Raw genomic sequence first — 13,754 nt, 5'->3', positions numbered from 1 at the left:
TAGACTCTGAAGAAAGTCGAAACAATTCCTACTCTTGAGGATGTCTGTGGAATGTGGCAGTTTTGAACAGACTGGGTCTCTGTCCATTTGTGAAACAGATGGGACCACTGCTGAATTCATCCTCATGCACTTTACGGGCTTGTTATTTTGGAATGAAGTGACGCCTAGAAGGTAACAATGCTCAGCTGCCCTTTCTTCAGGATTTCTTGAGCAGGCCGTAGATGTCTTATTTGGTCCCAACTTAAACATCCAGTTGAAAAGAGGTAACTAACTGGGGCCAAAAGAGGGGTTTAGAAAAATAAAATTACTCAGCTGACAGCTTTGACGATGAAGGATAGGAAAACAAGTAATGTAATATCTCGGGTAAATGGATTCGGAAATTCGATCCCGTGGTAAAGAAGGAGAGGCTGCTGCCATTCACAAAGCCAACAAGTCCAGTGAAAGATATTCTGTTTGCTTGGCTAAACCAAGGTCAGGTTAAGAATACCTGGCTAGAGGCAATAGCACCTTCCTGATGGCAGAAATGAGGACAGGCAAATATAAGGTCACTCTTGGCACCATTCCTCACATACCTGCTTTTCTACCTCTAAAACCACGTTTGGTAACCTAAGAGGATCATCTGGCCACTGAGTTTTGAGTAAAACTGGTAATCTTTTTTTTTTTTAAAGATTTTATTTATTCATTTTTTAGAGGGGGTAAGGGAGGGAGAAAAAGAGGGAGAGAAACATCAATGCGTGGTTGCCTCTCATGTGCCACCTACAAGGGACCTGGCCTGCAACCCAGGCATGTGCCCTGGACTGGGAATCAAACTGGCAACCCTTTGGTTCACAGGCCGGCACTGAATGCTCCGGGCCACACCAGCCAGGGCATATCTGGTAATCTTTTCAAAAATTCTAAGACAGGCAACCAGTGCTACTTCCCAGTAACCAGATATCGCATGATTTAAAAAGCAGACCTAGTGGGATTTTCTAGGCATGCTTGCAGTCTTGGTTTCCAAGGAGGGAGGGAAGGGGCAGTGAGCAGGTTGGTGCCCAGGTACTTGGAAGAAGAGTCAGAGTGGCTGAGATGGTTGTTAAACATCAGAGGGGGCTGCTGGGATATTTCTTAGGACTGAGCTTCCTGATACCTCAGTCACATCAGGAACGACAGGTTAACTTGACCTCAACTCCAGTTTAAGCCTCCTTTGGAATCTTTCTTATCCTAGGTGCTGACAGGGAAAACATGCTACCACCAGCTTAACTTGGCATGGAATGCTGGTAATCTGCAGTCTACTGGACCTGGGGTTTGCTTAGAGCCAAATGGGACCCTGTGCTAAGCCCAGGCCGATGAGCATGAACACTTCTCACAGACTAGTAAGAATGGTGAGGTGGAGAAGCATAAACACAGATCACTTGCCCTGGCTTTTTCACAACAGTGGCCTCCATTCACACTCACTTTTTTCCCAGGCACCCTGAAGCAAAAGCCATATAAAACAATCTCCCCAATGGAAAAAGAAAACCCATTAACAGGACACTTTCCCCACTTCATTCCCATCCCCACCCCACTCCCTCCAGCCCAACACCCTGAATACTCACAAGAGAACACTGTATCTATACAAAAATTAATTAGAAAACAAAATATTTACATGTGAAATAAACACCATCTTGATTTCTGTCCACAGTGGAGACCGACAGAGCCCCCTTTGTTCTAGATTGCTGTTCGCTAGGTTAGTTGGTTTGGTTTTTTTATTTGAAAGGGGTGAGGTAAGAGGAAGAGTAAGGGGAGGAGCCCCTGACCTTGGACAGAATCAGGGTGAAGCAATGTTTATATGGCCCTTCTCCTTCTTCCTCCTGGAGACGACTCACACCCTGTGTCCTCTCTCTCAAAGTCCTTGAATCTAAAGTAAAGCACTCCATGCTCCTCTCTCCAGGTTTGTGAGAGGTTCAGCCCCTTGCCCCCAGGCTTGTCTTAGAAAGAAAACAAAGCTTTACAAGGCCTTCGGTTGGCTTTAAAATGAAAGATACTGAGGTAAAAATCAAGGAGGAGGGTGGGGATAGCAGTCAAGGGCAAGGAATGAGGAAGGGTAGTGAGTCAGGGCAGACAGAAGGCAGAGAGCAGCCCTGGAGGGTGTGTGACTTGAAGAGACATGGCAGCTTCCTTCCAGAGGAGGATGAGCACCTTTCTGGTTTATGTGTCCTGTGTGCAACATGGAGATCCTGCAGTCAAGCTTCCAAACAGACCCGGGGCTCTCTGGCTGCCACCTGTGTAAGGGGAGGATGGCAGGACAGCGGAACTGACCCATACAACACCCCTACCCCAAGTTTCAGGACTGGCAGTGACAAATATTCATTTCCCTTCTCAAGTTTCCAACTTTTAGTGAAAGGGGCATCACATCTGCCAGTACCCTCATTCCTGGAGTTTTTCCATATACACTTTATTCTTGACTGGTGCACTCTGGGAGGGAAAGGAGATGTTGCAGGAAGGTAGAAGGGCTTCTACTGAGAGTGTTCACACTGGCTCAATGTCACGTTCTCAGGGAGCCAGACCCAGTGGGGTAGCGGGGGTGCCCTAACATTTCCCCTCCCTACTTCCGAATCTCTTCCCTTCCCTCCATGCCTCATGAGCAAGCTCATTCCTCTTACCTGTCTGTTCCCTCTCAGCTGTGATCGATTCCAGGGAAACAAACCTGCTCTCCTAGCTCCAGGTTAAGTAAGAAGGGATCAAAGCATTGAAAACATCCCCCTCTCTCACTTACCCTACCACTCAAAGCCACTCAGCTCCTCCCCAAACCTTGATCAGCTGAGGGTCTAAAGGTCAAGAGAGCTTTATAGAATCTTTTGCTCTCAGGTGTAGGCAAAAGAATCATGGCTACTTCTATTTCCCTTTAGCCTTCCTGGAAAGTTCTTGGTCAAAATCAGTTGAAAGTATTGGTAGCTGGAGACATTACTTTTGTACCTTGATCTTGCAGGATTGCTTACCGCCTTTCTATCTAGACCACAGAATGTTCCCTGTCAAGAACTTCCATTCTTCTCATTCAGGAAGGGTGAAGGGATGAGACAGCCAAAATTTTAGGTAACACATGACCATCTCTGTTTGTATATAAGCCAAAAAAACCAGATTGCTGAGGGATATTGAAAGAAACATATGTCAGGATTGCTTTCTCTACATTTACAGGCCCCTGCTACACACGTGTATTGATTACATGTGTGCAAGTGTATTTGGACACACGTGCACACACAGTCCATCCTCTCTTGCCTCCAAGGCACCATGAAAGACTGCTATGATGTATTTTTCATCATCCACCAATGCCCTTTTGTTCACCACTAATGAGTTTCATGGAATAGAAGCATTTTTTGGCTTACATACTAACACACATGGCTTCCCCCACCTCTGCTTGGCACATGATCCCTAAACAGATGCTATCGAAGCACCAAGAATTTAGCAAAAGCCTCCCTTCATTCACAGGCAAGTACGCTATGCGGTCTTATTTGAATGCTTTTGCTGTCTCACCTAAACATAAAGATCAGTTTGGGAGCAGCTATCCTGTGCTCACGTGGTCTCCTTTGCTTCTCCTTGCTTCACTCAAAGTGGGTGACAGAGTCCTTCCGTGCTAGGAGAAGGCTCACAAGCAGCCACTTCCTTTCTCCATTTTGGCCTCCCATGCTGAGCGAGCCCACTGCGTCCTCTCGTGGGAACAGGAATGACACAGATGGGGGAAGGAGGAGCGAACTGGAAAGGGAGGCGAGATAATGCTGGTCACCAGGGATGCCCTCCGAAAGAATCAGAACTCCAGGATCCCATAAATAAATTAAAATAACAAGAAAGGAGCAAATGGGAACCAAGTTCACCCCCGTCACCGTGACATGCGCACCACACGCCCACAGCCCTACCCTCCCATACCCACCTTAACCTCTCTCTTCCCTCACTCAGACATCAGACTCGATACTAGAAAGTTTCTCATAAACATGACCATTGCTGGAGCCATTGAAAGCCCTGGGGTTTTTGTTGTTAGGCACACAGGGGTTGGACTGGTTCCCTATACAGATGTCTTTCTGGAAACGGCCTGGCACAGCCCCATGAAGGGCCGAGACCACTGGCTTGTTGGTGACAAGGGCACGGAAGTCCGGCCTGGCTTTCGGCGCCCCTGCCACCGAGGGCTGCCTGAAGAAGTAGGATTTGCTGCCATGGAGCAAGCACTGGTCGTCCCCAAAAGTGGGGATGAAAGGGTTTTGCGTGACCCGGTCAGGGTAGAGCGACTTGCTGAGCATGTAGCCGCCGCCGGGGTTGTTGTGGTGGTGGTGTCCGGCAGTGGGCACTGAGGACTTGTTGTTGGCAAAGGTGCTCTCACCGGCTGGCATCTCAAACATGTGGGCGTAGGGACTCCCATCCACGAACCGGCCCTTGTCTTTCAGGCTCACGCTGCGCGGGGCCAAGGCGGCTTCTTCTTTCTGCAGGTCCACGAAGGTGTCGTAGGAGTGCTGCCGGCGGAGTTTGTTCCGGTTCTTCTTCTGGGCCTTGGAGTTAGTTGGGCTCTGGGGATACTTGGTGGTGGAGGCGTTTGACGTCACCGCCAAGGGGGCAGCCGACTGGTCCAGCTCCTGCAGGGAGTTGTCCTCGCTGATGTCGTACAGGTTCCCTGCTTTCTTGCAGGCCTCGCAGCGGATGCACGCCTGCCGACCCGAGTTCTGCCCTGCCACCGTCGAGGAGTAGTTGTGCAGCTTTGACGGGCAGCTTCGGCAGAAGTTGCCCCCGGAGCGGTCATCCCACTCCACATTGGTCAGGTTCTTCTCCCAAGGTGCAGGGACCCCGCTGACCACACCATGTTTGTCGCCCGTCGCGTGTTTGAGGTGAGACCTGTTGGTACAGGGCCCTCCTCCACTGACGGAGTCGCGCTTGAAGTCTTCGCTCCGCTCCTTGTAGATGTCGGTCAGGTCCACGTGCTCCCACTGCGGCGAGTTCTCCTTGGTGCGGAACTGGTCCAGGTAGAAGTCCCGTAGCCCTTCTTTGTCCCTGAAGTAGCGCTTGTGGTCCGGGGAGCGGGGCGGCCGGCGACGGTAGGCCAGCTCGATCTCGTCGAACTCCCGCCGGGACTTGGCCGAGGCCGGCCGCTTCTTCAGGCTGTCCTTATACTGCTGCTTCCGCCTCTTGGCCGCGTTGCCCTCGATGTTCCCGTAGGTGACGGTGTGGGTGGAGATGTCGGACACGTCGGAGCGGATCAAGTCATCGTGGCCACTGTAGCGGTCGCTCTTGAAGGAGAACTTGCCATACAGGTCGCTTAGCTGGCTGTGTTTGGAGGACGGGAGGCCAATGTCCAGCGGCTTCTTGCTCATGGACCTCGGCTGGGTGGTGAAGGGCGGGTTGTCACAGTCGTAGAGCCCGTCGATGGAGCTGGTGCTGCCGATGCTGTGGGGCCGGTGGTGGTGGTGATAGTGATCTTGGTACACGTTGCTGTCCTTCAGCTGCAGGTTACCGAAAGTCCTCTCCACCTCACTGATGTAGTCGCTGAAGAGGTTCTCCTCGCAGGGAGGGTTGTTGTAGGATTTGCAGTCGGAATGCGTGAAGCTGCGGCGGTGCTCGGAGATGTCGTAGACGGACGACTCGCGGCGGATGAAGTCCAGGGCGCTCTGCGGAGAGCCGTTCACGCCGGACAGGTTTGCCATGTTCTTGGCTGTGCGGAGCAGGCGCAGGATGTTGGAGTGTGTGTTGTTCATGGTCGCCGTGGGGGAATTCATCACCGACTGGCGCTCCTCAATAGCCACGCCATGGATGCAGCTGTAGATACCCTGAAGGACAGGATGGGGCGGATTAGGTCTCCAGTGAGGCTAAGAGGTGGCTGGAAAGAACCCCCCTGCCCCCACTACTGCCTATCTGATGATAAGAAAAGTCAGGGAAAAGATGAAAGATAGTCTTATATACTCATAAAAAGGTGTGGCTAGAAGCTTGCACGATTTATCCCCTTGCATTTAGAAGTCTCATACCAAGAGCTAAGGTCGTTGCCTGGCTATCTGAGAGGAGGCATGACTATACCAAGTGACTCGAGCAAACAGGATAAAATCACAAGACATGACATTGTTGCCTTGACTCCCTCACTGAACCACATTGATTTTCCTTTCTATGCCCAGGTTTTCCCATCTCAAAGATGATGCCGTGGTACCAGCATCAGCCAACAGCAAAAGAAATTGTCAGCCTCCTGGAACTCAACGGCAATGCTCCACAGATGCTGAGACTGCCCTGCCCTGGCGGGCCACTCTTGGCTGGCAGAACAGCACAGGGGAACTCAGGAGCTCACAACTGCCACTCTTTTCCAGCTCTGACAAATTTTGAGCAGCTTTTAGAATTTTGATCACCAAATAACAGCTGAGCAATTCTCTTCTTGAGCCAAGCATGAACCAAACTCACAAAGAGAATTCGGAAGCCCTAGGGTCAAAGATGGATTTTTCTCCTGCTGTGCCCCACACTGTAGGAGGGAAGAATTGGGGCAGATATCTAGTGCTAATAGGAATAAATAATTTCCTTCTTGAATTCTCTCTAGCTCCTGGTTTTCTTCTTATACCTTCTCACTCAATCTTATCATAAATAATTAATCTCTTAGCAAATTAGTATTGATGGAAAACTCCCTATGTATAGGGCCTTAAAGAACAGTACCCAGGAGAGGGAATGGGCTGGGTTCGGGTTGAAAGTCGAGCCAACCTCCTGCTAGTATCTTGCTCCCTGACTTCAAAAGTGGACAAATTTGGAACTTTTCTCCCTGGCAAGGGAAAGTATTTGAAGAGGAGGTTGTTTGAATTGTGTCTTGAAAAGAAGGGGATTAATGTGAAAAGGGAAGTTGTCCCTGGATGGGGATGAGAGGAGAGAAGGTTAGGAAGGAGAATGGCAGCTAAATAGCGTAGAAGAAAGGTTTAGATGAGCTGAGCCTCACTGTCCCAGAGGACAGCGGCAAGATAGCTCTTCAAGCTAGAGTTACTCTATTTTCTTTCTCAGGTCTCCTTTCTAGCCCTTCTTAATTATGGCCAGGAGAAAATGCCAAGCATTGTTCCTGGACAGAGGCACTGATTAAATAGAAGAGCTATGAATGGGATTTCTATTACAGGTCACCAGCTCCCACTGTTTCTGCCATCACCCTACCTAGGACCTTAGAGAAAGGCCACATAAGGTAACAACATGACTTTGGGACCACGAATTCCATCCTCCTGCTCCCATGTTACTGAATAGCCTGAATCAACTAACAGCTGGAGAGGAGATTGCTCTCTATCACCAAAATACTACAGGAAAATGATCAAAGGATGGAACAATTTAATGAAAAATCCATTTTCTTATGTAACTCCATTTGAGCCAAAGCTGGTCATATCTGAAATCCAGATCTCTATTCTAAAAGGACTTCTGAGTTTGCCTCTTATGAACGAGTCCCGTAACCTCATTAACAAAATGAAAAGAATCCCTCGTCCTTTTTTTTTTTACTCTTCCTGGTGACCTTCTGTTCATATTCAAAACTGTCCTAAATCCTCAGTTTGGACTAGAAACATAGAAGAAGCCTAAATAAAGAACAACTTCAGAGTTCTACTTTGCTCCAATTAAGGAAGTTTCTGGAATGTAAATTTCCTGTGGGTCAGGACTTATTTCTGAAGGTTCTGTTAAGTTCTTTAACTCACCATAACTCATATGAGGTTAAAACATAGAGGGGAACAATGAAACAATAATATACCTTTGTGTGTTAGAATAAGAGAGGACACATTATATTTCTCTATTTAAGTAGAAATACAATTTTTTAAAAAAGGATTAAATGCTTATTACAGCCTATACAGAATTAACTAATGGTGATGAAAGGCACTTGGTAAAAGGCCAATTTTTTTATTTTGATAGATTTTCCAGTTCTTATTGATAATCAAATACCCAAATCCCACATGGAAAGCCAGTTCTTGAAGGGAAAAAAATAGCATCACCTGTTTTTTGAGCCACTTGAAATTATATCATGCAACCCTGTGGAGAAACATGATGTGTTTTCTTGCTTTAGCAGCCCAGGCTGGAGTTAGTGCCCTCCTGGGTCTCTTCCTATTGCACAGTGCTGGACTAAGCTGCCTTTTACAGGCTCCAGGTACCTAAATCAGCTTACTTACTCTGCTGATAGAGAAGACCATGCCAGGCTTGCCGGAACAGACACCCATAAAGCAATGCCGGAATTGCCAATAGAAAAGGTGTTCACAGATGAAGGTGATGAGGCTGAGAGCCATGGCTGCCCCCAACATGTAGAAGACGCCTGCCATGTTATCAATGTCCAGCTGGCTGCTCATGACCTCATTCTTCTCATTGTGGCAAATGCCAGTGAGCCAGAGAGCTTCCAACTCCTCCATCTCCCCTGGAAATGGCGCAAAGAATAGGAAAATAGAGGAAAGAGCAGAGGAGTAAAAACAAGGGGAGAGAAGGGCATTGGGGAAGAGAGAGAAAAACAGGAAAGAGAAAGAGACAGGGAGATATACAGAAAGAAAATTAATAGAGAAAGTTAACAGTAGTTTTATTAATAACATCATGTATATTCTTCAATATATTCAACAAGTACTTATTGAGAACTTGTTGATGGTACTGCAGATCATACAAAGATATGAGACATTAACTCTGTTCTCTATTATCTATCTAGTGTAAATTAGTATATAAATACTCAATATGATAAGCTATATACAACTAACAAGAGTTCAAATTAGTGAGAGTAACTTTGTGGGTGGGATGGCCAGTAGGTGTTCATGAGAGAGATAAGACTTGGAGGTGGACATGGTGCATGGGTGAATTTTAATTTATATTGCATGAAAAGGCACTCCAGGCAGCAGAAATTTGATAAATGGGAGGAAGGTGGGAAAACAGAAGGCTTGTTTAGGCAAAGGCACGCAGAACAGTTCAAAGAGAATACAAATAGGCAAAGGAAGCTGAATAGAAAAGGTTGATGCAGCATTGCTGAGGGCTTGAGCATCAGACTAAGCACTTTGCACTTCATTTTGTAGACAATGAAAAGTAACACCATCAAACAAGCAATTCAGAAAACTGCTATTAAAAAAACATTCAAAACCCATTGGGTGAAGGTAGGAGAGACAGAGATCAGCAGAGAGATTGACTGATTCCCTAGGGACCCTGAGACTTACTGGTCTTTTCTTGCAGAGGAAACTATAAACATTAAGAGTAAAGGGGAGTAAGCTTGATTTAAATGTGACCATGAATTCAGGCCTGCCTCCTTTTGCACTGCTTAGGGGAACTTTGATGAACTCAATTCATGTCAGGTTTCAATAACTTTTATCCACTTCACTGGGTACTAGGACTTAGAAAGGTAGAAAACCTAGAGAAAGGAACATGAAAGAAACCACATGCCCTTGAATGCATCTAATTCTAGATGAGCAAAATTCTGAAAATTTCACGGAGAAAATTGCATATTCCAATAGTTTTGGTTTGATTAAAAATTTGAACTTTGCATAATCTGACTAGAGCACTGGTCACGTACACAAATCATCTCTACGTTGTTCTTCCTCAGAGATAGGCTCTGTTATTGCCTCTAAGTGACAGCTACACTAAAAATCACAGAAGCCCTTACACCAAAAGGTCCGGTTAATAATCTAGCTATAACCCCTCCTCTTTCCAATGTTAATCAAATCACTTTTTTATTCATTTCTTTGATCAAACTATGATTTTCCAAACTAATGGAGCAACCAACTTCCCCGGGGGTCTGAAAAATCCAGCTGTGCTCTTCTGCCTCTTATCTCATCCATAACAGCAAGGTTCTGCACACATAATTTAGAGAACTGCTTGGATGATGGCCTGTGGGGCCAAGTAGAGTAAAGCGCCACCACCATAGCTGGGTTAGCTTCTGTGGGGCTAACAGGCGGAGGAGATACTTTGGGCAATAAAGTGAAAAGGGATGCAGAAGACATGCTATAATGATATAGGAGATGAGCTTTTCTCAAAGCAAGTTGGCTGCTCAGTCTGCTGCCAGAACGGCACTGGGGAATACCTTATGGTGTCTGCCTCCTACCTCATCCAGCTAAAAGAGCAAGATGGGAGAGAGGGGAGAATGAGTACATGGCTGCAAGTTGATTTCTCTGCTCTTTCTCTGGGCACATGAAAAGCAGAGACCTTTCCAAAGTGCCATCCGCTTTGGCCCCATGTGAGATGATTGTTTGGAACATCTAATACCAGCCTCTCTTAGTCCCTAAAGGATTGATCGTAGCCTACAATTCCAAAACATACCTCCTTAATCAACTACTTTAATCTTTGATTCCATCTTTCACCCTGTTACGGGTTGAACTGTGTCCCCTAAATTCTTATGTTGAAGTCCTAACCTCCAATACTTTGGGATGTGAACTTTCTTTGGAGATAGGATCATTGCAGATATAATTAGTCAAGATGAGGTCATTCTGCAATAGAGTGGCCCCTAATCCAATGTAATTGATGTCCTTAAAAAGGGGGAAAATCAGACACATACATGTAAAGGAAAAACATGCACACAGGGAGAGACCACCCGAACTCCAAGGCAGAGATATGATAATGTATGTACAGCAAAGGAACGCTAAAGATCGCCAGCAACCCACCACAACCTAGGAAGAGGCATTGGACAGATTTTCTGTAGCAACCTTCAGAAGAAACCAATGAACACTTTGATCTTGGGCTTCTGGCCTCCAGAACTATAGGACAATACACTTCTGTTGTTTAAGCCACTCAGTTTGTGGTACTTTGGTATGGCAGCCTTAGGACACTAATACAACCCCCCAAATCTCACAGTATAATGTAATATGCTTTTCTGGAAATACTGGAAATGCAGAGGCTAGAGGAATAGAGAAAGAAGAAGGGCTGATGTTTTGGACTGGTCATCAGAAGAGACCAAGAAGGCACTTTCCCGTTTTTAACTCACCATCTCCAAAGAGTTGCAGGATAGCAAGGTCCACCTGGCGCTTCCACCCAGAATCTTTTTGGATGGCAATGCCATAACCAGTAGAAGCAAAGACCTTCCCACTGCCAATGGTCACCAGCTTGCAGCCTTCATCTCTGCCCGCCATGTAGTTCAGCACTGCTGCATCATAGATGAAGGCATCCAGTTTCCTGTGCGAGAAAGAAGCAAACCAACCAAATCCAGCGGAGGAATTTTAGTACAAAACTAATTATGGGGGTATTAATACGAAGCAGTAGAGTCCAGAAAACTATGGGGAGAATTGGTCCAAAGAAAGGCTCAAGTTGAAACTCAAGACAGAATCTAAAACCTAAATCCCAGGCTATTTTTTGTGTGATTTCAAGTCAAAAGGAGGAGTTGTTTCCGTCCCACTGGGAATGATGAGAATGTAACTAGGGCCTAAAGCCAATTTATAAGCTGTGTCTGAAAGGGAGAGAAACTAAAAAGGAATCAATAAAAATAATAACAGAAATAATGAAAAGTAACCATCGCAATGATAACAACAAATAGCAAGGGTTAAATTTATATAACATTTTTCAGTTCATTCCAGTCCAGAGTAGGATGAGTGTAGGTGTGTGGGTTCCAATAGAGGTGCAACACTATCTTTATGGTCAGAAAGGTCTCAACATTCTGTTGCGCACACAAGGGACAACGAGAGGCTGGGGTGGCAGCAGCACAGGCTTCTGTTAAGAGTGAGTGTGTGAAACAAACAAGAGAATGGAACATAAAGAGCTCAGATCTCTCAAATTCCTAAACAAATCTAAGGACCTCATTTTATGAAGGAGAGGGAAAAAGTAGGTTTACAGTTGTTTGCATGGTAAATAATACAATAAAAAATAAGTAATACAGGAATAAACTCTGTGTTTTGCATACTCACAACTGTAAACTTACTTTTGCCCTCCTCTGTATATTGTGCTTTGCAAGAAGGGAATACGTAGGGAAGTGAGTAAGACTAGGGGTAAGAGTAGGAAGGCATAAATCAATATATTTCTTTAAATTAATTTTTGTTCAATTATGGTTGTCCCACATTTTTTCCCATTGCTCTTCCCTGCCCCATGCCACCCACCCCCGGCTCCCACTATCAATCCCCACCCCATTGTCCATGCCCATGGCCCCTCTATACATGTTCCTTGACTGGCCCCTTCCCCTACTTTCCCTTGTTATATAAATCAACATTTAAAACCAACATTTAAGCACATCAGAGGTACAGGAAGAAATTCAGACATAACCACATGGGTGACAGAGAGGTCTTCCGTTACCCCAAATCATTTAGTTTAGAAATCCACGAAGAGCAAGTGAAGTCTTTCTTGCTGTAACTTTGTACATTTAATAAACACGAGAAACATATCACAGCCCCTGAGCTTGAAAGCAGTTCTTACCCTGTTTTCAAGGAGAGCAATGCATCATCCACACCCCTCTGGTTGAACTTTCCCATGTAGGCATGCATTTCTGCGTAGTTATTGCGAATATTCCTCTCTGTGCTGCCATTGGGCACAGTCCCGAAGCGAAAAGGGGGTGAGAAGTCATTAGGTCTCTGGAACTGGAGAGGCAGAAAGGTAGAGAAAGAGAAAGAAAATACCTCAGAAAATGTGAACAGATATTAAGTTACCATTAGTAGATTTGTGATGGAACAGACCCAACTATAGTTCACTGAATGCATTAGCCCTCATCCAGGAGCAACAATTGCCATCTCAAAGTGGACTTTGGTTCAACTCAGTTTAATACATATTGTTGAAAGCTTTCTATTTGCCTAACCCTGACTTTAATCTGTAATCCATGTGCTCCCTTTGTGCACACCACACAATACTAGTGATGATGGAAACATGCTGTTGGCTTAACTGTGGTGCACTGGTCACCTTTATTTCTGAAAATTGCATAAAATCTGCTTCCATACCTCTTGTTTAGGGGCCTAAATATATTGTCACTGCACTACCAAGGCCACAGGGCCTTGATGAGGTGAGCTACATTGTACTCCTAAAAATAATTTGTTGGGTATCAAATATAATTTGCTAAGAAATTTTCTCCTGACCTTCCCTGGTGCATTTAAAGCTCTTATTCATCCTACATAAGTTGTAGAATAAATTTAAATATCAAACACAGTTTTAATTAGGTTCCTTCCCTTGCTTAAGAACTGAGAGTGGCTCTCTGGTGCCTGTCATAATAAAGTGAAATCTCCTGGATTTTCATCCCTATGACATCAGCTTTATTTCTGGCTATTGCCCTGCAATGACTAAGTCTGTGGGTTGCTCCCTGAACACATAATTTGTTCATTCGTATCTTTATAGCTGTCCCCTCAGCACGAATCGCCTTTCTCCCTAGGCCAATTCATGTTTTTTTGGTCTCAAAATGCAAAGCAATTTCTCAGGAAACTTTCCATGAGTTCTTTCTTCCATTAAGTCTACCCAAAAGTGACCCATCAGTGGTTAGTGTTCTTGGTTTAGACCACTGTAATTCATACTACAAATTCAATTACTCTTTAAATGAGCTGGCTACGTTATGAGAGCTAGTTTCTGATGTGGCTATTAAGAATTTAAGCTCTATGCTTGAGACAGACACAGACTGATGGCCAGCTCTGCCACTCACTACTGTGGGACCTTATGCAAGTGACATGAACTCTCGGCGCTTCATTTCCTCATTTGTAAGATGGAGACAATAATGTTGAGTTTTCATTATTGTTGGGAGGATTATATAATGTATAAGAAATTCTTCACACAGCACCTTGCATACAGTAAGTGCCTAATAAATAGGCTCAATAAGTGTTCCTTTTATTATTTGAATTCATATTTTTATTCTGTATTCCCTAGAATACTTAATGTTCTCCAAGCATCTCATTCTATTATTATAACAATGAACG

The 13,754-nt window shown here is 45.3% G+C and overlaps 1 protein-coding gene across 1 annotated transcript in view; it reads right to left on the bottom strand.

The window, feature by feature from the left end:
- Nucleotides 1-3,630: 3,630 nt before the first annotated feature.
- Nucleotides 3,631-13,754, bottom strand: part of GRIN2B (glutamate ionotropic receptor NMDA type subunit 2B) — a 400,196-nt gene continuing 390,072 nt past the window's right edge. The window contains exons 10-14 of the mRNA XM_053921780.2: nucleotides 12,280-12,440; nucleotides 10,865-11,052; nucleotides 8,094-8,332; nucleotides 3,884-5,762; nucleotides 3,631-3,708 (exon numbers count right to left, since the gene is read on the bottom strand). Of these exons, the coding sequence (XP_053777755.1) occupies nucleotides 3,906-5,762; nucleotides 8,094-8,332; nucleotides 10,865-11,052; nucleotides 12,280-12,440 (2,445 nt within the window). The 3' untranslated portion in view covers nucleotides 3,631-3,708; nucleotides 3,884-3,905. The remainder of the gene's footprint in view (nucleotides 3,709-3,883; nucleotides 5,763-8,093; nucleotides 8,333-10,864; nucleotides 11,053-12,279; nucleotides 12,441-13,754) is intronic.

This window comes from Desmodus rotundus, chromosome 3 (genome assembly GCF_022682495.2).
Source record: "Desmodus rotundus isolate HL8 chromosome 3, HLdesRot8A.1, whole genome shotgun sequence".
Taxonomy (NCBI): domain Eukaryota; kingdom Metazoa; phylum Chordata; class Mammalia; order Chiroptera; family Phyllostomidae; genus Desmodus; species Desmodus rotundus.
The sequence above is the reverse complement of the archived record's forward strand: the minus strand, read 5'-3'. Positions and strand labels throughout refer to the sequence as shown.